General features: G+C 41.3%; 1 protein-coding gene across 9 annotated transcripts in view; it reads left to right on the top strand.

The window, feature by feature from the left end:
- KIAA1328 overlaps positions 1 to 24,687 on the top strand; it is a gene marked incomplete at its 5' end in the record, with an annotated part of 172,929 nt that continues 148,242 nt past the window's right edge. For 3 of the 9 annotated variants that reach the window (XM_080574749.1, XM_080574747.1, XM_080574755.1), the window contains 5 exons: positions 1 to 214; positions 4,479 to 4,514; positions 6,280 to 6,419; positions 11,326 to 11,420; positions 20,164 to 20,279. In XM_080574749.1, the coding sequence (XP_080430875.1) occupies positions 1 to 214; positions 4,479 to 4,514; positions 6,280 to 6,419; positions 11,326 to 11,420; positions 20,164 to 20,279 (601 nt within the window). Of the gene's footprint in view, positions 215 to 2,790; positions 3,018 to 4,468; positions 4,515 to 6,279; positions 6,420 to 11,325; positions 11,421 to 20,163; positions 20,280 to 24,687 lie in introns of those variants that run through there. The other 6 variants (XM_080574754.1, XM_080574752.1, XM_080574751.1 and 3 more) reach the window with 4 other exon arrangements.

Below are 24,687 nucleotides of genomic sequence, written 5' to 3'. Positions count from 1 at the left end.
ATGGGAGTGGTAGTTCGGCGGCCGCGCGGCACCGCTGGTGGCCGGTTCCGGCGGGACTACCCTTCCCAGGATGCCCCTCTCTTCCGGCCGCCGGCCGCGCCAATGGGCGGCGAGCGCCGGGGGGGCGGCGGGGAGCAGGCTGGGAGTGGCGGTTGTTTCAAGATGGCGGAGGTGGCCGCCGGGCCGGGCGGGGACGTGTACTGGAGCCGGGAGGGTATCCTTCCGCGGGGCCGGATCCCTCCGCGGGGCGGGGGGACGCGGGGCTGGGGGGGTCCGTGCTGGGAGGGTGGGGAGGGGAGAGGAGGGGGTGAAGGAAGGGAAGGGAAGGGAGAAGGGAAGAGGGAAGAGGGAAGGGGAAGGGAAGGGAAGGGAAGGGAAGGGGAAGGGAAGGGAAGGGGAAGGGAAGGGAAGGGAAGGGGAAGGGAAGGGAAGGGGAAGGGAAGGGAAGGGAAGGGAAGGGAAGGGAAGGGAAGGGAAGGGAAGGGAAGGGAAGGGAAGGGAAGGGAAGGGAAGGGAAGGGAAGGGGGTGAAGGAAGGGAAGGGAAGGGAAGGGGGTGAAGGAAGGGAAGGGAAGAAGGGTGGCCGTGGTGTCCCCCTGGGTGTCTCCCCGGGTGTTCCCCCCGTGCCTGACCTCGGTTTCAGTTCTGGGCTGTAAACTTGGGGAACTGAGGTTGGGTTCAGGTTGTGGAAGGAACCACCGGGGAGAGACCGAGCTGGAGGCGCAGACAGCAAGGAAAAGGTCCCGGAATCACAGGATTTAGGGTCACTGGGGTTGGAAGAGGCCTCCAAGACCATCTGGTCCAACCGTCGCCCTACCACCGATGTCACCCACTAAGCCCTGTCCCCAAGCACCGGGCTGAGCCTGTCTTCTGCGTGGTCGGAGTGCGGTGCGCTGGGCTGAGCCTGCTGGGGGGCCGGGGGCTCTGTGTGTGAGGCTGTGGGGGCCATGAGCCTCGTTTGGCGACCTTATCGCTCTCTATAGATACCTTAAAGGAGGCTGTAGCGAGGTGGGGGTGGGTCTGTTCTCCCACATGCCTGGTGACAGGACGAGGGGGAATGGGCTAAAGCTGCGCCAGGGGAGGTTTAGGTTGGATGTTAGGAAGAACTTCTTTACTGAAAGGGTTGTTAGGCATTGGAATGGGCTGCCCAGGGAGGTGGCTGAGTCACCATCCCTGAAGGTCTTTAAAATGTAGCCCTTAGTGATATGGTTTAGTGGAGGACTTGTTAGTGTTAGGGCAGAGGTTGGACTGGGTGATCTTGGAGGTCTCTTCCAACCTAGATGATTCTTGTACGGGAGCCCAGCTGGGCTGGACGTGTCGGTACAGTGGTTGTGGTGCTGGGGGTTTGGTGTGTAAACGCCCGGCTAGTGAGATGAGCTTACCCGGTGCGGAGAACCCAAAGGAGGTGATATCGATGTTTCAGCTCACACAGCTGAGGCAGAGGCTCAGCTAACTGAGAAGATGTGAGGGTGGAACTGTGGAGGCCTGGCCTGGCGGAAATGTAGGAGCTGACAATTTAGGTCTGAGGGACTTGAGGCATTGCTGTTGCTGGCACTGGGAGTGGGATTCCAGCATCAGCTAGAAGTGATTCAAAAGGAAGGTATGTGTGCACGCTCCTGTGTTTATGACGGATTGCACACCCACCCCAAAACAGTGCACAGAGGGAATGGGCCGACCTGCCCTGGGCTGTTTAGGGGCACGTTGTTGTAAATCTTGGAAGACTTCCCATTTATGTTTTTTTAAACAACAACAAAAAGCCAACAACTTTCTCTGCCCTGTGATAGGGTGAAGGTTGGTAGTCACGTACCAGATTTGTTGCTGCAGCACCGTTACTCTGACTCGGTTACTGTGACCGTACTTGTTTACTTTTATCAGTAAACTCCCGGGGTGACCGGGTGTCTCCGTCACCAAATAAGGTCTCTTGAGCCCAGCGGTGGAGCAGTGCCCTCATGCATCAAGATATTGCAAGGGGCAAGGATCTTTCTGACAACCATTTCTATTTTGCGTGTTTCTGCGAGGAGGTAGTGTTGCCTCTAATCTTGGCAAAGTTTAAATACCCTGAAATACATCGCAAGAACAAATGATAGTTGATGTTTTTAAAGGAGAGAGAGGGTTGGGTTTGGGGTGAATTGATGACACTTGTTTAATAGCTCTGGAAAACTGAACTCCTCTCTGTAATTGCCGAGCAGTGACAGCATAGTGAGGCAGACTGCAGCGTGCTGTGCTGTTGTGTGTCTCTAGCTTGCTGTGGGGGGACCGTGAGCATCATAAGATGATCAGTTTCTGCAATGCCCGTGGTGACTGCTGTAGCCTTGAACATTAGCAGCGGCGTTAGTAGGTTTATAACGTGTACAGTCAGCCCATTAGGAGTCTTGAGAGGTGTGTGACAGTGAGTTAACGTTAAATGGCTGATGCTGGTGCTGTCCCCAGTCTCACTCCGAGACAGGGATGTTGGACCTGTTTATGAATCAGCTCCCGAGTCACTGCAGTCTTCAGCCCAGCTGATTAAGGTGGTCTGATCTCACTTTGGTTTGTCCTAATACACTAGGCAGCAAACCTTCACGGGAGGATGGTCCTGATAGCATAGGGGAGAAACAGCAGCAGCTTTGTGTAATCCCACTACTAGGCATCTGTCCACAGCAGTGCCAATGAACGAGGCAAACTTCAAAAGCCAAATGTTGTTTAGGCAAATCTGTTTTATTTCCTACAGCCGTGTGTTGATGCAGATTAACCATATGCCAGCCGAGAAAGCAATTGCGTGTGCTGAGGTTTGTTGTTTCTGGTAGCAGTATGAGTCGAAGATCTTTTTGGTATCCTGCAGACTGCTGTCATAGCTTTACTGATGCAGCTGTTTGCGCTGGGCTGTGATCCAGACTGGGACTTGATCTACCTTGGTGCTTTCTGGGAAGAGGGGGCACGGTGCCTTACTTTCAGAACTGATTCAGTTTCTTCACCTGGTTTGTGGCATGACCCCAGATTTTGTTGTGACAGCTAGAGACAGCAGGCTGCAGCTTACAGGTGAGGACAAAAGTGCTTTCAGTGTTTGTAGAGAGATGAATGACACCAGTATCAGGTGAAGCTCTTCTCAAACTGGTCTAAGACTGGTGAGTGATAATTGTTTATAAGTGTTAACGTGGATCAAAAAGATTGCAAGTGATTCTTGCTTGTAATTACAAGCCCTTACAGTGTGCCAAGTATCACTTGTGCGAGGGATAGCGAGGATTGATGGAATTGAAGTTGCCATCCAGAGATAAAAGCTTCTAGACTGTTGCTAATTTTTCCTCTGCAGTGAGGTAGAGAAAACTAAGTTTCTGAGATGGTACTACCAAAATCAAATTTTAGTTAAAGCGGGAGTTTTGAGAGAGAGTTGGTATAGGTTAGCTGAAAGATTTTCACAGTTTGACTCTACTACGTGGAGACAACTGTGCAAAACCTTAAACGCATTTATCTGTAAACAGTACAGAAATTAAGTAATTGAGTTAATTGGCCAAACTTTTAAGGCTGTGGAAAGTACTATTAATGAAATGTTAGTGGAGGAGGCTTTTGAGCCCTGTGCTTTTGTTTTTCACTTCGGCATAAAGTTAGTAATTTTCGTGGGAATAAAAATTCTGTACTTTCAGCTAACTGAAGGTGTTGCTTTAAGGAAGGTGCTGTAGTCTACACCCTTCCCTGAATTGTGTGAATTGTGCTGAGTCCTATTCTTAGTGACTTCAAGAAGGCAAGTTCAGTGACTGCTGACATAACAGAAGTAACGTGGTGCCTGGTCCTTTGTGATTTTTTGAGTATTTTCTGCAGTCATGTAAGTCAAGATTTAAAGCGCTGGATTATTTGAAAGTTCTTGAGATAACTTACCAACAGAAATGGTTTCAGACCAACTTTTGATCTTGTTAAAGAAGACAAGTCCTCAGGCTTTCAGCTGGCATTTGTCATGTGATGATCAGATGGGAATGACCAACTTCCTTTGAAAGCTTCTGTGTTCATCCTCATTTACATTTCTTAGACTATGCCATACAAAATGTAGTATTTCATCGTAGCGTGATTATGTGCTGTTCTGGAAGTTTGTCTTCCCTGCATATCAAGGGGTTCCTTACATAAAGATAACCCACTCTTAATTTAAATAAATATTATTACTTCATTATCTTAGTAATTACCCTTACAACTGGGACTGGTCCCTGGGATCTTTCGTGAAGGTGACCTGTCAGATAATCTTTACTGGCTAAAAGTCAATGCACAGTGAGGAAGGAGTAACACTTTCTGTTTTAGCAAACTGTGTTACTTTTTTTTTTCCCCCTTCCTAGTCAAGCTTTTCCTGCTTCCAGTTCTCCCAAAGTGTTGCCAATCTATTTTCTTATCAACAGCCTGTTAAGATTAAGGGCAAAATACTTATTTTTATAGTTGCGTTTAAAGAGCCAAGCTCTTTCTTTTGTGTTTATTCCTTTTATCTTTTGTGTTTATTCCCTTTAACAAAGCTACTTGCAGTTTCTGATGAAGAACGGCCAATGGTGTATGTTTCAGGTATGAACTTCTAATAGCCATAAACAAAGTTGTTTTTTCCTGTGAATGCTAAACTGTGCAGTGCTTTTTCAGTTATGTGGTTTGTGTATGTAAGTGTTTAAGGTACAGTCATCACAAGTACTTTAACTTGTATTGGGGCATACAGGAATATAGCAGGGGATTTGTGCCCTGCTGCTTAGATAAGCACATGGTATCATATGAACAGTTTCAGGGGAGTTGTTTCTATTGCAGGTACAGCATAGTTTTATTCAGCCTATAAGGTAAGCTGAATTTTTAGTGTGGTCTCCAGGGAATGTTGAAGCATTTGAGATTCTCAGGTCTTTTGTAAATTTTGAAGAGAACGGTTAAAATGAAGATTCATTGTGTATACAAAAACTGAAATTGTTTTGTAATTAGTTCTCTTGACCTTGATTTACTGAGCGCATACTTGTGTACATCCCTGGGGAAATAATGAGTGTTCTTAGCCTCCCTTTTTCAGAATTTTCTAATTGTTGTCAAGTGTAAAGACAACTTTTACAGTGACACCATGTCCTGAAAATATGGCTGCAGAGGATTAACTCAAGTAAAATTGCGTATATGTACAGCATATGTTCAGCAGTTAAGCAGTTATAAACTTTGAGGAATCCTTATTCTCTACCTTTGGAGTAGCATGGTTACCCTTACAAAAACAACAACAACAAAAAGCGTACAGGGCAAGCAGCTCTATTAAAAATCTTTGTGTTTAGTTGCTAGTATAATTCAAGCCAAGTGATATTAGATTGTTAATCAGTGTGTCCTAGAAAAAAAGCAGGGATCCAAAATGCTGTAAATGATTCACTCTGTGTAACATTTTTCCACTTCTCTTCCACTCCTGTGTTTATGAGGAGAATGTCAGAAACATTTTCCCTGGTGTCCAAGCATGGAGATGTTAAAGTCTGTAATTTAGTTCTTTCACTTGAATCGCTGACACACTTCTAAAGTTCATTCCCCAAAGGAGTAAGTTCATTCCCCAAAGGAGTATAGTCTGTAGTATAAATACAGTATTTGAGTTTTTTTGGTCAAAATTTCTGCACCTCTGAACAGTCAAGACTTGATCTTTCATGCAGTACCAAGAAGCTGTTGGTTTTCATCTGGCCTTGGGAGGTTTTAGTGTCAGTATTAGTGTTGACACTTTATAATTGCACGAGGAGGATTTGCAGTGCTCTAATGTTTTTACCTGCAGTAGGGGTGAACTAAATCCAGTTATGGCAGGAAGCTTTTTACAGAAAATCTGTGGAGTGTGCACTGTGATGTAACCTTACTCATATGCGTGGTCATGACAGGAACAGTTAGTCTGAGCAATCAGCAGCTTGGCTGTATAACAGAAAAAAAAAATGTTTTATCATGTGAGTCGTACTTCTAACAGCATTACTTCTGTTTGGTTCCTATTTGTATCTGAGTGTCAAAACAGCAGCTCAGTTCTATGCTTTTGCATCTTAAACACTACGTTTTACATGGAACCTCAGTCAGAAGACAACATGTAGGTTTCAGAATTTACTTCCATATTCATGTGGCTGGATGTTCAGTGCCATGCACCTCTTTTCTTCTGCTCATATTTTCATCTTAACAAAATTTAGTATGGGGTGAGAGTCTGGGGGGAACTGCAAACAGACACCTGAAATTCTCTTTCTTTTTGAAAAGAGCTGCTAAGCCAAGAACGAATTTGTGGAAGGCCTGTTGTAGGAGGCACAAAAAGGTTCCCGTTTGTCTTCATAATCCGTGTGTTTTACTTGTCTTTCATCTACAGGAGTGTCTACAAAAGGAAATTTAAGAACAAGGTATTTGCCAAAGAGTCAAAGAAGTGAAACTGAGCCAAAGGTGCCTGTAGCTGTTGCTTCTGTTTCCATGGATCCTGTTAGAAGCACAGGAGATCTGACAGGGCAGCAGGTCAGTAAAGGCAATTTTTTCTTGCTTTGAAGAGTGCACATGGTGGAAAAATGTTGGGAAAATCTGAAAATCTTTAGATAGAAAACTTCTACCCAGTTTTAGAATACTATTACTCTTGCAAATTCTTAATTTTATTGTCCATTTACATGGCGGCTTGCTGGCAGAAATTAATTTTCCCCTGAGATAGCTTGCTAACTTAAGGAGAACAAAAGCTCAATGTGCTAATTTATGTAAGTGGTTTGCAACCGGGGCCATGTGAAATGGCTTATACACCTGTGTGTATGTGTGTAGAGGGAGAAAGAAGGGAGAGAGTAGCTCCTAATCAGTATGTTACTTGCCAAACACACAAGCAGTGTTTCAGTCTATTCAATTTCTTTGGTCTAGTCTTATCATTTAGAAACTGGACATGCAAAATTCTTTTTGGAGGCCTTTTTGTTGTGTCTGCTCATGTAACAAGGTAAAATCACCTTCCATTTTTGATAGGAAAAGTTAAAGTGCATCTGAGTAATAGGAGTTGCTCTGCCAGTTGATATTATCTTTGGCTGTGCTTCAGTGTGTTATCTGGCCTACTCCTGTGGCAGTAAGTGACCCTTTTAGAGTTTATTGCGTTAGACGTTTCAAAGCAGTGGGGTTTCCCTTAGAAGGTTATTTAGTGTTCTGGTAGGTCTTGTGATGTTCCCAAATCTGTTGAGAGATGGCATTTTTCTGACGTGATTTGGGTAGTATATTGATTGTGAGTCATTTAAATACTGTTGTGTCTTGCCTAGCAGTCATCTGGGGCAACTCAGTAAGCTATTAGGATTTAGTATCTTTGTACTTCCAGGCAGTATCTAAAACTTTTCATAGAATCCCCAACTGGTTTGGGTTGGAAGGGACCTTAAAGCCCATCCAGTCCCACCCCTCTGCCATGGGCAGGGACATCTCCCACCAGCCCAGGCTGCCCAAAGCCCCATCCAGCCTGGCCTTGGGCACTGCCAGGGATGGGGCAGCCACAGCTGCTCTGGGCAGCCTGGGCCAGGGCCTCGCCACCCTCTGAGGGAAGAATTTCCTCCTAATCTAATCTAAATCTCCCCTCTCTTAGTTTCAAGCCATTCCCCCTTGTCCTGTCACTGCACCCCCTGACACAGGCTCCCTCCCAGCTCTCCTGCAGCCCCCTTTAGGCACTGGCAGGCCGCTGTGAGGTCTCCCTGGAGCCTTCCATCCTCCGGGCTGAACACCCCCAGCCCCTCAGCCTGTCCCCACAGCAGAGGTGCTCCAGCCCTCTGAGCATCCTCGTGGCCTCTGGATCTGCTCCAACAGCTCCGTGTCCTTCTTGTGCTGGGGGCCCCAGAGCTGGGTGCGGGGCTCCAGGTGGGGTCCCACGAGAGCAGAGCAGAGGGGGACAATCCCCTCCCTGCCCTGCTGCCCACACTGTGTTGCTGCAGCCCAGGACATGGTTGGCTTGCTGGGCTGCAGGCACACATTGCTGGCTCATGTCCAGGTTCTCATCTGCCAGTATCCCCAAGTCCTTCTCCTCAAGGCTGCTCTCAATCCATTCTCCTACCAGCCGGTATTCCTGCTTGGGATTGCCCTGACCAATGTGCAGGACTTTGCCCTTGGCCTTGTTGAATTTCATGAGGGTTTTCACAGGCCAGCCTCTCAGCCTACCCAGGTCCCTCTGGAGGCATCCCTTCCCTCCAGCATGCTAACTGTCACGACTGTTTCTGGTTCACTGCTGTATTAACATGCATTAAATCTTGTTCTGTGTCTGGGTTAAGATGTCCTTCTCTCCGTCTTCTGTATGCTGTGTGCCTCACATGTATGCTCAAAACTCTAATGTGAAGATAGATCACGCTGTTCTCACTACTTTGACAGAGTCGTTCCTCTTTGAATCCATAAGCAGCTTTGTTCTCTGCAGCATGAGACACTGATAACTAGTATTCATTTTTGGACCCCTCTTGGACTCTTCCCAATCTATATCTCTTTTATCAGTGCTTGCTTTTAGGAGGCTGGTATGTACCTCCACTTTGCAAATGATGTTGTTCTTAAGTGACATGCAGAGAAATTTCACAGATATCCATCATTATGTAGAATTTTTATGTAGATGGGTCTCTTCATAAGCACCTGCAACCCCCCTGCCTCATAGATGCCTTCATATCCCACTTTAAAATCTGTTGTGTTGTGTGTTGTTAGCATTACTTGTTTACTTCCCTTTTCCATGTGGGGGTTGTAGAGGTAGATTTTTTTTTGTTCTTTTTATATAATGCCTAATACAGTGCAATGTGATTTGAGACTCAGATGTGCTTTAACAACATCGACAATAAAATGGGCTCAAAGCTTTTACTCTTTTCTGTTTTTTTTTTTTTTTAACTTTGTGTTTCTCTTGTCATGTCAAATCCTCATGGAAACTTTGTACTTTAACTTTCAAGATAAGCTCTGAATTGCTTGAAACAAACAGAACAAAAACATTTTGCTTGTTACAGAAAAGGAAGGTTTCATACCATTTTTCACAAGGAGTTTTCATGACTAACAACTAATTTTCTTCAAGGTGTGGCTAGGGTTCTGTGTGTCTGGGGAGAGCTGATCGCTTTATTTTGATGTACTTTGTGCTGCTGTACTGGTAGGTAGCAGACCATTATGATTTACCAGAATCATCTGTTGAAAAGAATAGATTGAGTTTCTCTCTAACGTGAATCCTAGCAGAACTAGTTTACCTTGTTTTCATTCAGATAGACTTGAGGACAGTGTAGTAGGTTGAGAGTTTGGGAGAAGTCTTCAAAAAGGTCTTGTTAGCTCTGCAACTTTTCTGATAATTTCAATAAATCAGTGGTTTACTGGTCATGATTAAAATCTTCCTGCTTCCTGTTTGGCAGAACTTGGCTGCTTCTTTCAGGCAGGTTGTCATCTTCTAACATATGGATTATAAGGGAAGAAAATCTTCCACTTAGGTAGTGTGTCTCCCCTCGAAAATACTGGGTTATGAAACACTGGATGTGTAGAAGGCATGTATAGAGGACAGAAATCTGGAAAAAGGAGACTGTATTGTCTTGGACCCTGTCTCATTTGTCGTCTTGTTTTTATGGTAGAGCTGTTGCTGTGTCTAATTCCACAGTTTCATTTTGACAAGCAGTAAGGCAGATACAAGCTTGCCTTGAAGAATTTTTTAGTGTGCCATTTATCCATACTTGTGGATAATGAAAAAAAAAAAAAAAGCACAGATTAACTTTTCAGTTTTTTCCTGTTTGTCCCATAAGTCTGTGTCTGACAGTATGTGCATGGGTTTGGGGAAGAGCTTGAGGTACCTTCTGTTAACATCTCCTTTACTAATGTAATAAAGCTTCTGACTTATTTTTTGATTGAAAAATGTCTTTTTTTTTTCTTTTGAAGAGGTTCCATCAGCTAGCTGCTAAAACAGAGTAAAAATAATTTTCAGACATTTTAGCATAGGAAATGGAAATCCTTCAACCATATGTTTAGTTGAAGTTAAATTCAGTTAAGTTAAAGACTTTCTCTATTTGGGTGACTGTAAATAGCATATGTTTGTGAAGGAAACTGTGAAATCAAATGCCCCCTTGAAAAGCACTGAAATCTGATTTGCCTTGTGAAATTCTGTTTTTTCAAGGAAAACATATTGAAGTTAAAATAAGAGCGTACTGCAGGGTCAGGTGGATGTAACCTGACTCTGAAATCATCACCTCTTTTGAAAGCTGCATAGTCCTTTAATTGTTTCAAACCATTGTTCAAGAAGCAATTAGCTAAGAGTGGAAAGGGGCATTTCCTCTCTGATGTGTGTATATCAGCTGCTATTACTGCTAATGAGGGCAGATAAACCCAGTGTTTGCTTTCTATGTTCAGAGGTTGTTCAGTGCTGTATTGTGCTAGCTCGGCCAAGCTGCACAACATTTGGTAGCCTTCTTGTATCTCTTATTGAGGACTGTATGTGCTTGCAAAGGTTTATAATGTTTGTAGGCTTGTTAAAGTCTAAATTGAAATAAAAGTCAGATTAAGTGGAAATATTTAAACTTGTCAGAATCTTGGGCAGAATAGCATAGCTGTTATTACTGCAATCATTTTGGGATTGTTATTTTGTACTTATTGCTAGCAATAAAGAACTGAGTCACTGATGGTAAATAAAAGCAATTTTGAACTAGGAATTGTTTCCCACTTGGAAACACCCAACATAGGTGATAGTAACAATAACCAGGCACTACAAAGAACTGTTGCAAATACGAACAGCAATATGCCCTCTGGTGGACATTGATAACAAATACTGCAGTTTTCAGTGTAATAACGGAATGTATTAATAGAAGAACTGGAATATACTAAAGGTTCCTTTTTAGAATGGGTGGTAAGTTGTGAAGGTAGCATACTAGTGATTGAAAACAAATGATAATGATGTGCAAGAGACTGTGTACTTTTCAGCATATTAAAAAATTTGTTTGAGATGAGGACTTACCTTCTACTAGCAATATGCTGCATAACTTTTTTGCTGATTGTATGCTTTGGTCATAATGCGAAGGTGGAATTTTTTTTTTTTTCCTACTCCATATTTTAGAATCCCAATACAATAAAGTTTGAACCTGGTATTGGATATCACTGCACTAGGTTTCCAAGTCATGAGTCTATTGCACTTTAACTTCAGTATGAATCAATGTGTGGTGTAGCTTTTGAAACTTCACTCAACATGTTTATTATTGAAGCCAGTAGCTTGCATTTTACAAGTTACAAGTCTCTTAGAATTCTCCACAATTTTGGTAATTGGTTTCACTGAACTGTACTTACAGTTAAAAAATATGCACTTTATTTCCAGTTGGAATTTGTCTACCTTCAGTTTCTAATTATTAGGTCTTGAAATGCTTTTAATGTGTTATGAAATACTTGCTCTTCTTTAAAGATTACTTTCTAAATTGTGGCTTTCAATTTTCAGGTCACTAATGAAGGAGGAATGAAGAGTGCTTCTTTAAAGGATTTATGTCCTGAGGACAAGAGACGCATTGCAAACTTAATTAAAGAACTTGCCAGGTGAGAATAAGCATCACCTGAAAATGCATTATGTTTAAGGAGAGTCATTCCGATAATTAACATCAAGCAATGTAGAACTGCATTATAGAACTGAATATTTGCATAAGGTAATTTTTTTTTTGCTCGAAGAGGTATGAAGAGTGAGGCAGCCTGATCAGTTTTTTCTTGCTTCTTGATCCTAAATCCCCTGAATATTATGAAAACAAGAGCCAAAGTTTTGTGACCTGCAGCAGTTCATCCATATAAGTTTAGTCACAGGGCTAGATTTTGTTTGCTGCTTGTATCATATGCTTTTAAATAAATACATGTTGTCTTTGGGAAATAAGGAACTTTGTTGGTATGAAACTTTGTAGTGCTTATTTGTTAGGAGTAAGGTTTTATATGGAAATCCATGTTAAAAGCAGATTGCTGGTCTTGTGGCTAAAACATGCTAATCTGCATTCACCTGTGTTTTCCTCTGTAGAGCAACAGACTCCACAGCGATTTTAACTTACTTTGCCAAATTTAAGAAATTAAAGTAAAATAAAATCATGTTCCCCCTGTTCTTTGAAAAGAGAGGCTGAAATAGTGCAAGCTTCTCTACTTTAGCAAAAGGTTTTTCTGAGTTTCATTCCAGTACTAGTTTCATTCATGAAGACAGATGATGGTAAAAATAAAGTTGGATTTGAGAGAGGAGATTTTTTTTCTTCCCTCCATTCTGTGTCCCTTACACTTCAGAGTTTCTGGAAATCTGCTTCTTACACAATGCCTCTAAAACTGAGGAGCACATGGCAGGTTTTCTTACAACACCAGAGGAGAAAACCTTGTGAGATGATCTTAGTGCCTTTAGGCTAAAAGTTAGTGTCCACACTGAGAACTTAAAGGCTAAGTTTTTTCTAGAATAAAATGCAAGTTCTTAAGTATTAATGAAGTACTTTTTTGTCACAGATTTTATATGCACAATAATTGGCGAGCATTACTGCCTTTATTCTTTTTCTTTTTATGTAGGAAAATGTGGGCAGAGAGATTACGTTACCTGTTCAAGGTCACGCAATAAGTCTCTGGTGCAGCTAGGAATATTTTCTCTCTGATTATCCCCATCCAGTGGACCGTTTTGCCTGATAATAATTTGTACCAATATAGGTTTTCTTGCTATACAGTATTTTAGTAATTTCTGAAGTTCGTCATGCTTGCAACCCTATTTTATCCTACCTTGTGTTAGAAAATGTCTAGTTAAGGCTGTCATAAAGAGTAGATTGCTGGGAAGCCTGGTTACAAATTGTCAGCTGTTAGAGCTATTCGGACACTGTTGCCACTGTTGATATATAGAGGTATATTCTAATATTTAAAAAAGTCTTTTATAACATTGTTCCTCATAATACACTGCTCTCTAGAGAATACTAGTACACTAACTCATTTGAGCATGGGATTCTTCTTAAATCTCAGATGCTGTGATTTTTCCCTGAGGACAGTTTGATATTTCTGCCTGACATTTCTTCGAAGAAAAATAGAAGGTGCAGCAACATTAATTTTGAAAAGTAAAATTAGTGGAACACTATTATTTTATACTTAGTTCTCTTTTATTTTTAAACCTAATCATATTTTTATTGGATGTAATTAAAAGTCCGTTGCAGAGTAATAGGGAAGTTGAACTTTAATTCCGCTCACCTCGTCACTTTTTTAAAACTCTTCATAATTCTCATCTCGAGTCGTGTAATGATGGAGGGTTTTTACATGCAGTAGGACATTCTCTGCTATATCAGAGAAGACAAAGAACCAGCACAATGCTGAAAGTTTTCCAGGAAGACTGTCTTATAATAAATAATTGTAATAATAAAGATCTCACTTGACCAGTGCTGTAATTCACCATTCCTTGTTTTGCTACTATTTATGAATGGGAATGATGGTAGTTGGAACTAATTCCTGCACGTTTATTGCAGAATGGTGGACAGAAATAGATTGGTCAATAACTGCCTGCATGAGGGCAGGTGTATGGTGGCAAAATTCTGTCTGCATAGAAACCAGTGACAAAATATGGTTAACTCCTGGGGCTTGCATTTCAACCAAGTTTCGCTTGAGCAGTTCAGAATATCGGTCTCTTACTTGACTTTTGCAGCTGCTGAAGGGGAACTAATGTACTTTTCTTTCTCTTCATGTTTTTTCTTCTCTTTGTCCAACTCTCATTCCCATTGCACTTTCGAACACTGGGAAAGTGTGTTGCCTGTGTATCACCTAATATACTGAAGTGTGGGACTTTGTCTTGGTGTGAGTAAATTGTAATGCTGGCTTTATCTCTTCCTTTGAAAAATTCAGTTACTGTGCTCAGCTCGGGCTCTGCAGCTGGGGATTCCAGTGGCTGACATCACATTAGCTGTTAGGGACTTGATTGAATTTTGAGACAGGGTCCAACAGAAGGACTCAGCTGTATCCTCTCTAATCCTTCTTTCTAGGCTAAAAATTCTAAGTTTTTGCTCTGTTGCCACCTATCAATCTAACTGTTATTTTTCCTTTGAACATATCCAGTCTGTCTTCCTTCTTTACATGAGTAGATAGTGACAGGACAAGGTGGAACGGTTTTAAACTCAAAGAGGAGAGATGTAGATTAGATGTTATAGGAAGAAATTATTTATTCAGAGGGTGGTGAGGCCCTGGCCCAGGCTGCCCAGAGGAATTGTGGCTGCCCCATCCCTGGCAGTGCCCAAGGCCAGGCTGGATGGGGCTTTGGGCAGCCTGGGCTGCTGGGAGGTGACCCTGTCCCTGGCAGGGGGGTGGGACTGCTGGATCTTTAAGGTCCCTTCCAACCCGAACCATTCTGTAGTCCGTTCTATGATTAAGATGTAAAAAGTGAGAGGCAAAATTGGTCCAAACTTAAAAGGCTGAAATGTTGCAGATTTGATTTTTTTTTTTTTTTTTTTTTAAATTGTGCCAGCAGATTCTGTTCATGTTGTTATTGTAGGGGAAATTCTGAGCAGAATGAGTCATGCCCATGAATGCCAAAATGCTCTGTGAGTAAATGGGAAATTCTTGAGTGTGATGAGCCATGATTTTCAAAAATAACCAGCATGGCACTACCCTGTTTACAGCAAGGTGCTGCTGGCATGGTGGTGAAAGCGGCAGGCACAGTAAGAGCAAATTTTAACTCTCCCTACAAGCAGAGGTGTTTTAAGAGGCAAAAAAAAAAAAAGACTTTCTCTCAGCTTTTGTTACTGCAGGCTACTCCTAAAGCAGTCATCAGGTTATGTAATGAAATGAGCAGTGACACAGTGAAGACACTGAAAGATTCCTGCCCTTGTTCTCAGTGCCGATGTCAGGACACATTAGCCTCTTCCAAGAGGGAGCAGGGCAAGGCCCCTGGGACCTAGCCTGTTGACTGTTGAGCATTAAGGAATTGCTAAACGCCTTACTGAGAATGGTCACAAGGTGTTCTGGAGTGAAATGTTTTAAAAATGACAGGCATATTTTAAGAGCTCTCAGCATTTGGCCGAATGAAGAGGGTCATAACTTTGCAGGGAAAGTATGTGTGTGTGCTTGCAAGCATTCGCCTCATTCCTTACTGATAAACAGCTGTAGTGTCGTGACTTTCTGGCTCCTCCTTTGACACGTGCATCACAAATAATTCTGCATGCACAGTTAAAAGTACAGTTCAGACATGCAAATTTCTTTTGAATGAATAGACTAAGAGGCATAGAATAGTTCATGAAAGACTTTTTTGCTTTTAGTGTTGAGAATTTGTATCTAACTCCTCTGTTTATCTTATTTGAAGTAAGAATACTTGGAGAAATCTGGCTCCCTGTTGTCTGTGCAAACATATCTTTGAAAGCAATTTAGGTAGAAAGGTATCCTAATGCCCTTATTCACACAGGGGAGGGAGCGATTGCCCTTTTCAAATGAGGTACAAGATGAATTTTTTTGCTACTGGGTGAGTGTCTTTCTGGCAAAGACCAGTGGTGTGCCCGGAATGACTTGTATCTGGCAGCTAGGAAAACAGCTTTTAGACAGCCCTTTGTACCTCCTGGAGAAAATGCCGCCTCCTTCCTCTGTCACAGGAATCCCGGACTCTTTCTAGGGATCTGTCAGTCTGGGACACTAGTCTTGTCTACTGACATTGCATTACGTGGACTTCTTAGTCTGATATTAAGACGAAATTGACCAACTGAAATGAAAATTTTCCAGCAAAAGGTGAAAATGGGAATCTAAACAGGTTAATTTGATTACAGAACTGGAAATTGTTACGAAGGAAGGCAGTAAAGCAATTGTAGCATATATCTGTCATTTAAGTGTTTTCCTTCCAGCTCTTAGGATCTTTGAAGGACAACCTGAATGAATGTGAAAGTCCATATGCCAAATCCACAGTGTTTGGCCTCTTGGGCTGCCTGCTATCATGGGTTTACCCATATTTATCTCATATGTAACCAAACAGTTATCTGGCTTTAACTTCAATGTCAATGTTTTTTCTTTTTTTTTGTATGTGTTACTTTAAGAGACAATATTCTGCTGGAGTTCTCTTAATTAGTCAGGCAGTGAGACTGCAAATGAGATATCCCTAAGCTTGTATGTAAATTACTTCTTGTTGATAGGTAAAGCATGCCTAGAATTATTGCATCACCAATCACACTTACCTATTGTACTTAAAAAGTCATTTGTAGCTATAAATTCATGCTGTGAGATCTAGTTTTGTATTATTTTGCAAGCTGCATATCATAAAACTTATCCATTGTGCAGCAATTTCAATTATGGGATTGTTGGAGTTTTTTGGTTATTTTTTAATTTATACAGACTGCTTGTTACACTCGAGTAAAATGTATCAGATTTGTGAACAGTGCCCCTAGACAAAAATGCTGCCATTCTGTCTTCCCGCAGTGCTGATGGAAAATGTCACTGTTGCCCAGTTGTACCGAAGGCGCGTTGTGATCAAGTCTGGCATTAAACTTCTTGTTTCATCTTTTTGGTGCACATCTTACACTTGGAATACCGAATTGCATTGCCTTGGTCCCATGTGTGTTGGGCTCTGTCTGATGCCCTTACTGTGGTCCTTGCTCTGTTTTTTTGCTTGGAATGTAAAACTTGTGGTTTTCAGGAACGGTCACCAAAATACTTTAATCTTGGCTAGCTTGCTAGCGGACTAGTATCAAGCAAGAGTTCCTGAAAGGTAAATGCTCCCAGCAAGTATGTGACTGATCAGTGAGATCTGAGTGAACAGATCCCAGTGGCAGTCCGTGCTTTTCATTTATTTCGTCTTCTCTGTCTTGCTCAGCCAAAGTTCTCATTGCATTCGGATTTGTCTTGGTAAAAGCTCATTTTTCCTCACACTTTTATAAAGTACAAAATACTACTTTCCATTTGCTTTATCAGCACTTCTTCTTCCCTTCCCCTTCTACCCACCTCAGTGTAGGCTCTTTCAGTCAAGAAGAGTTACTTCTGAGTTTTGTCCCTAGTGTGGCATTGATGTTAGCATTATCATGGCTCTACCTTGCGCATGCCAGTTTTCATTAGACAAATAAAACTTAGTGCTGTTGACCCAGGCATTGCTTCAAAAATTCTACCTGGAGAACATCAGTCCTGTTTAGTCAGTGGAATGAGTCCATGTCATCAGCAAAGTTGTTGGTCAAGTTTCTTCCACTGAAAGAGGCAGAACTCCTACTAGCAGCAGTGGATTTGGGAGCACACCGTAATTGGAACTGGTGAATTAGGAATTAACTTGAACCCTAAGGCTGATGTGCTAGGAGGGGTTTCTGTTGATATATCTACATCATGTTTTTTTTCTTTTTTTCTACAGAGGCTCCTGTAAGACAAAATTAAGATCTTTATTTAGATGCATCTGGAATTACATAAGCTTTGAAGTGCTGAGTTTAAAACAAATCTTGAACAAAGATTGTGTATCCTATGCCACAAGTTAGTTGAACGTAAATTGTATGCAAGGAAATATTGCAGGCGTTGAACATCAGGGATAGTTCTACTGATTTGTTGTCTTCCCTCTCAGCTGTCAGACCTCTGTTTGCTGCTGCAGGCAATGACAGTCAAGCTGAATACCAGTGTGTTGCCCAATGGAGCAGTTGTGCCCTTGTAGCTGGGGCGCCTGCTTCCTTTTACTGCTGTTTTCTGACCACAAGCAGAAGAAAATCAGATCAAAATCCTTCTTAGGAGTACTGTGAGCCTTGTTATGTTTCTGCTTAGCAGCAGCGAAGTCCTTCCTAGTTCTGCTAAAAATCATCTGTTCTTTACTGCCAGAAGGCAAGGAAATAAGGATATAAAAAAAAATCTCACTGAGCTATGTATAAGATGTGACATATATCCAGCATAATCTGATGACATTCTTGTATTCCTTTTCTCCAACTTCCTTTTGCCACCTCCTGTGAGTAACTGTCTTCTATATCTTGCCTGCCCTTTATGGGCTGTCTCCTGCTTTGTGATACATAAACACATATTGCCACGTTTCTTCTAAGATCACTTACTGTTCTCAGTCATTTACTGCATAAGATATGTGGCACAATACATTCATGTGTCTGGGAGTATGACAGCTTGCTGTGATCTGTGTTAAATACAAACACAGCGCGTGAATGTGATGCAAACTGATACAAGCAGCAAATCACAGAATCTAGATACGGGTAAAACGTGCTAAATTTAGTCCAGTTCTGCTAGCACTTAATTCTTTCTTCTTTATCTAAGTCTTCTGTAATGTTGTTTGATTTTAATACTCCTAGGTGCAAGCATGGCCCAGTATTTCAGTTACCTGAACCTTCTTCTAATGCAGCATCACTACTCAAGTTAGTAAGAAAGCATCATTCTTTATATAGTACCCTGGAGACAGTATTTGCTCCCTCTTCTGATCTCTTTTTCCCCAATTCTTGCTTCATTCCTGTCCTTCATCTACCTGCTACCTTCATTCAATTTTTCTAATTGAAGGCTTTTATTCTCTGTTCTCCACTACTCTTTAAGGCGTTTTAGGTATTCTTGCACCTTTTGATGATTATAGTGCCAGGTAGGTCATATATGCTCCGGTCACGTTACCTGAGTGCTCTAAATTCAGAGAAAACAAACTGGTTGGGGTTAGATGGAAAAGCATGGGTCTGCAGCCTGTAGCATAGGTACCATACCTGTAACTGCATCGAGGAGCAAGGATGTGTGGCTGATAGCTTTCAGAAGCTTGTTGCCTGCTCATCTACAGGAGCACATGGGCTTTGGGGATGGATCCACAGTTCATACAGCTGTTTGAGGGGAGGGAAGGGAGCCTAGGAATGGCTTGATGAACATTGCTAGAGCATAAGGTTGTAAAATAAGGCCATGGGCTTATGAATAATGGAACGTTTTAGTGCTAAATCCATGTCTTTTTGTGTAGTTTAGAAACTAAACAATTAATATCTTGTTCCAAGCTTTCAAACTGTCCTAATTTATGGAATCAGTTCATATGCTATATGTTATTTTTCAGCCTTGATGTTTGTAGAGAAAAGTTTCAGTATTATTAATTATTTTACAGCTTGGTGTTGTCTGTTTGAGCTGTTGTGGGAAGGGCTGTAGGTCAGTCTTAGAGCTGGGGACGCTGCCTGTCTGTAGCTCACCCCGTAGGGGTGACCTAATTGTATTTATGGCTTTTCTGCTGGAATATCAGAACACCTCCGTGTCCTATTAAGGGAAAGGTGATGATGTTAAATGGTGGCTCTGTACCTAAATGGGGTTCTCATTGTTAAGGATGTCAGCAAGTCTGATGGGACGAGTGGAAGGTACAGTCCATTGCACATTTACACATATATGTGCATATATGTATCTTTTCCCTTTTTTCTTCCTATACGATTGTTTCACTTAAAAGAAGTTAAAATTTGAAGTTTTCTGAAAGTGGTACTGCTTTGGTCTCCTGTCATCTGCATTGTAGCAGCTCTTTCACCATCATAAAAGGCTGTATTTTAAGAGCCTTCAGCAACAGAAATTGTTCAAGTGCAGAGCAATATTATTTATTAGTCTAAGCTTATTACTTAATATTTTTGTAGAGCTTTTATAGAACCATGACTTCTGACCCATGTTTTTAATATAGTTACAGGATCATCTGTGCATAATGGCCATCTTGCCTACATGATAGCAGAATAACTATTTTTACAGTCTCCTCATGAGATGCAGAATAAATGATCACTGTAAACCTTTCTCACATTGTTATCTTTTAATCTTGATCCGAGTATTTACACTGAGCAGCAAAATACAGGGTGCCATGGCACAGACAGAAAGGAAAACTTACTCCTGCGGCTTGATATTTTAAGATCCCCAGAAGAGGCCAAAGTGTTTTGTTTGGAGAAAACTAACAAGAAAAAGATTCTTTTCCTGGACTTATATTTGACCAGTAAATGTAAAAGAAGAATTAGCATATAGTTTAAGAAAGGGGAAAGTTTTTCAATTTCCTTTCTGTCTCAGCAGCTAAAGCTTTCCCACTTGAGTTTTCTGTCTACATGCCCCAGGCTTGTATGGATCCCAGTGTGTCTTCATTACGGCTGCAGAAAATCAGACTGCACAGACCACACTGTGGGCTCAGATCCTTACTTTGTAGTTCTGTGCTGTACGTTAATGTGCATGCACTATTGTGAGACCGGTGTCTTTGAAAAAATAATTTATTGCATTGTCATATGCAACTTCCATTGTACTGTGATAAAATAAACATTATGAGAAACTGAGCTTTTTCCGGGTGGAGAGGGTGTTATTCACTTACCTGGAAAGCAAAGGAATTGGAAGTCGGGCACTGTGGTTATGGGCATTTATTTTATTTCTCTCAAATTCTTTTCAGGGTAAGTGAAGAAAAGGAGGTAACAGAAGAACGGCTGAAAGCTGAACAGGAGTCATTTGAGAAGAAGATCAGACAGCTAGAGGAACAGAATGAACTTATCATCAAGGAAAGGGAAGATATCCTTTAAAAATGTGTGCAAGGGCTCACTGTCTGAAATAAAAAGTGAACTACAGAGAAATAATTGTTCTAATTTATGGCAGAGAATAAATCTGCATGTGCTGCCATTCAAAAGCAATCAGAGAGATGACTTGTCAGCATGTGATGCTGGTTCATTTGAGCTTAAAACTGCCATCCAGCTGTTCCTATGATGTTGTTTTGCTATGAAATAGATATTTGTCAACTAGAAATGGCAATAAGGAATTTGTGCATTAAAATATGGTTATAGATTTTTTTTTCTCTTAATCCTGTTAGGCTGTTGTAATTGAGGTCTGAAATTTATCTTGCATGGTATTCCAGTGCGAGTCCAGAGAAAGGCAACTAACACTGAAAGCATTTAAACCGTATAAATATGTACTATGGGGTTTAGCTGGCTTAGCCTTTTTTATTAATATAAGGTTAGCTGATTTTTTTTCTTGCAGACTGTGACTCCCATTTTTGTTAAACTGCATATGCTTAGTCCCAGTCCTGGAATATCTCATGCAAAATGATCTTGCAGGAAGTACAGCTTTCCTTCAGTGTGGTGTGACATGTCTTTACAAAATGCTGTTGTTCATTTCTCCCCAAATTGTTGATTTTGATGCTTTGTTGTTAAATTCCTCAGAAGGCTAACGGTTGACTACAGTGGGAGAGAGAAGTGATAATGCTGCAACTACAGTGAAAGCCAATAGTTTATGATTCATCAGTAGCTGTATTTCAAGTAGGGAGGATACTAATGCTATTGTAAAAAGTGTTGTTGAAACCTAGTGCGTAGTGCTGCTTTCAGTCCTGAGTCATCCCTTGCTCACATTAAAAATGAAGTTAGAGAAGTTGTAGAGAAGGGAGAACCTATTTTCTGAGAAGGGGCTGTAGTGTGTTTGTTACACTTGTGAATAGTGACCAACCATACATAAGTGGGTTGAGACGGTGGTGAAGTGAATAGGGGAAGAGAGAATGCTGAGACCAAAAAAAGGACTCTTCAAACTGTAGGCCAGTCTTGGAGTGGAAATGAATGGAGATAAACAGTCCACAAACTTAAACGTGAAGTTAGAGGAGGGCTCTGGGAAACTTGAGGAATCACATTTCGCAGTTAAGCACTGGAATGTTTGGAGAGGGGAGCTTCATTCTCATAGATCTTGGTTGGCTTATGAAAGGAGTTCCTTGATCTGTTGTTTCTGACAGCAGGGGATTGCCCTTGATAATTCAGCAGATCCCCTTGCAGCCTAGTGGCAGTAATACTGGTAGAAAGAACTTGGTCTGTTGTCTGTACTAAAGAATATACACATCAACAAGCTTAAATGGGTATGGAACGTTTCCTGGAAAATAATAGATCTCATGTATTTAAGAGCTATTAGATGTGATTGCAACTCTTTCACATTGATTACACTGAAGTTAGTATTTTGTAGTATGTTACACCTTACGTATTCATTCAGCCCATGAATGCGGGTGGGGTGTTAGGTTCCTGATATATATGATACATATATCATATGTATGTATGTATTGATTTACCTACATAAAGCTTTCACCAATTCATCTGAGGTTTATTTGGTTACTGGGAAGTAGCCATGCTTGCTTTTTTGTTTTGTTGCTTTTGTTTGTTTACTAGAAATAGACTGCACAAGCAAGAATACTTTTTCAGAAGAAGTCAGAAAGACATAGCAGAAGGTTAATACATGCAATTTTACACTTCATAAAACTCTACAAAACCTAGAAATATAAAACAAGATAATTTAAACCAATATAATTTTAACTATAGGAATAGTTGCCTATCATACATGAATGATTCAAGATCCTTCATGTACCCCTAATCAGTTAATTTCTGATCTCTCAAAGCTTGTTGCAGAGCCAAGGAATGGTAGAAATGACTTGACAAAGTAGGATATGGATTCTGGCTATTTTAAAGTACATAAACTTGAAATTCTTCTGAAATATACAGAGTTCACTTGCAAATAAGGTATCAGAAATATAGCAGCGTAAAGAAAAACCTTCAAGTATAGTAAAATCAATTTTGTGTACTTTTTTTTTTCCCCTCCAAAGCTGATTTATTCTCTATAAAATGAGTTTATCTACCCCAGTGTTTAAAATTACCCTACAATAATAAATCGGTGCTTCTGATATAACAGCTACAGCTATCCAGTGAAGTGTAACTTCAACTTGGTAGAGGTTTAATTTGAATAACATGGGAGTGTGTGCTTTTTCAGGGAGTTGTCGTCTTTCCCTTATTAAGACTCTTGCAGCAAGGATATGCTTTGTGTGCTTGAACCCCTAACTTTAAAAGCAGAAATTTCTCGTTTTGTTGTGGTTGATTATTTTTTTTAGAAGATCTGTGGACTCATCTATTTGAATTCATTGTTGATGACTTATGACAAAAGCATGGGGGGTAGGAGAAGAGGTGGTGTGCGCTAATTTCACTGCAGAACCTTGAGTAATTTCATAGAACTGTAGAATTGTATCTCTCTGAAGCCTAAATCTGCATTTGCTTTGGTCAGTACTCTGTGGGTGAGGATCAGCAACTAAAATTTCATGCAAACTTCAAGTCAGTTCCATTCTTCTCTTGTGGTTGAAACTTTGAAATTTGAACAGATCTTACTAGGGCATACCATTAATGGAGGACAACACTGATGAGCATGCTGTGAGTCGTAAGTAGGCCAGCCTGTTGTTAGGGTTGCCAAATCCCTGCTATCATAGAATGAAAGAAAATGAGGGATTTTAAGTAGTCATCTAGTCTATGCCTTTTCCCTAAAACAGTATCATCAGACCTGACACATTATCTTATGATTTGGTCAAAAGGTGCTATTTTGGCTTAGTTTTTCACATGGTGTGTCCGTGTCTAAAAGAGTGTGACTTTTTTCAAAAAAAACAAAACAACCCTTGACCTATTCCTTGACCTAATAGGTGACCTATTCTCCATTATCACCAGTGACAGGACCCGTGGGAACGGTGTGAAGCTGAGGCAGGGGAGGTTTAGGCTGGACATCAGGAAGAGGTTCTTCACTGAGAGGGTGGTCGCACACTGGAACAGGCTCCCCAGGGAAGTAGTCACTGCACCAAGCCTGTCTGAATTTAAGAAGTGATTGGAGTGTGCACTTTGTCACATGGTCTGAACTTTTGGGTAGACCTGTGCGGTGCCAGGAGTTGGACTTGATGATCCTTATGGGTCCCTTCCAACTCGGGATGTTCTATGATTCTAATGTGTCCTAATGAGTTCCAGAAATGAAAGAGGATCAAACCTTTATTTTGCATATGTGAAACTCTCTTAGGCTTATTCCTAAAAGGTTCTGGTGCGCTGTTCTTTGGAGAGGAAATGCTGAGTGGTGTAAGGTACGCGTGCTGTGACTGTGTATTCTGCTGTTCTTATTAAAATCTACCCATGTTGGGCCAAATTTATAAACTCTGCCAAAATCCAATAACGTGTTCTCTGTTTCTTTCAAAGCACAAGTTCCAGGTCACCTGCACAATATAAACATTTCCATCCATGTGGGCTATTGCAGCTCTGGCTCAGGCTGTTGTGGGTTCTTCTGGGTATGGAACTGACTGCATCCTATCTGTGTCATGGGGACCTGGACATGTAGAAGGAGAGGCATGAGTCAAATGAGAATGACTTGTGGAAGAGAGAGAGTAGAGAGGTGAAAGAGTTTGGGGTCAAAATAGAGAAAAGGACTGTGTTTTCAATGAATGGTAGCGAAAGGAAAAAAAAAAAAAAGGAAGCTGGGTTAGGCAGAGATAAGGATCTTGTGTCTCTAAGTGATGCAAGTGGTGGAAAAATGAATCTTCTGATAGGAAAGATTAAGCAGTATGTTAGAATGGAAATAAAGGCTGCACTTGAGAAAAGAGCACTAGAACCTGGCTGGAAGGAAAGATCTGGAAGTTAGTCTGGGCATGAGTTATGTGAAAGAACTGAAGCCTGTGACTGATGAGTTTACAAGTGTTTGGGTTGAAGAATTAGAGTTCAGAAGGACCCAGGATGGGGATCAGTCAGATGGTTGGGAGACAGTTGGTGTAAAACGGGATGTGTTGGTTCAGTGCATTGTAGCACCATCCAAACTTTGAAACAGAATGCTGCAGAAAGGTTATGTGAGACAGACCACCATGTGCAGTCTATCTCTAGCATCCCCATTTAATATTTGTCTTTTTGATGCTGTATCCTCAGATCACGTTGGATACATACCAACAATCTAAATTCCAGCATTTTCTTTGGAGTGTTTGACTTGCAACTTAAATGTCCTTTGAAATTTCTGTTGTTTCATTTGCATTTTCAAAATAAGGGAGAAGCAGTTCGTGTCATGCTCATAGGCTATTTGTGTTATTCCTTCTACTTATGCTAGGAGCTGTTAAGAGAAAAGCTTTTGACTTTCCTTTTTTTTCTGGCATTTTTTCAAGCACCCATTA

The sequence above is a fragment of the Anser brachyrhynchus genome (genome assembly GCF_964034855.1).
Source record: "Anser brachyrhynchus genome assembly, chromosome: Z".
Taxonomy (NCBI): Eukaryota; Metazoa; Chordata; class Aves; order Anseriformes; family Anatidae; genus Anser; species Anser brachyrhynchus.
Note: the sequence above shows the minus strand (reverse complement) of the source record. Positions and strands in the feature narration are given on the sequence as shown.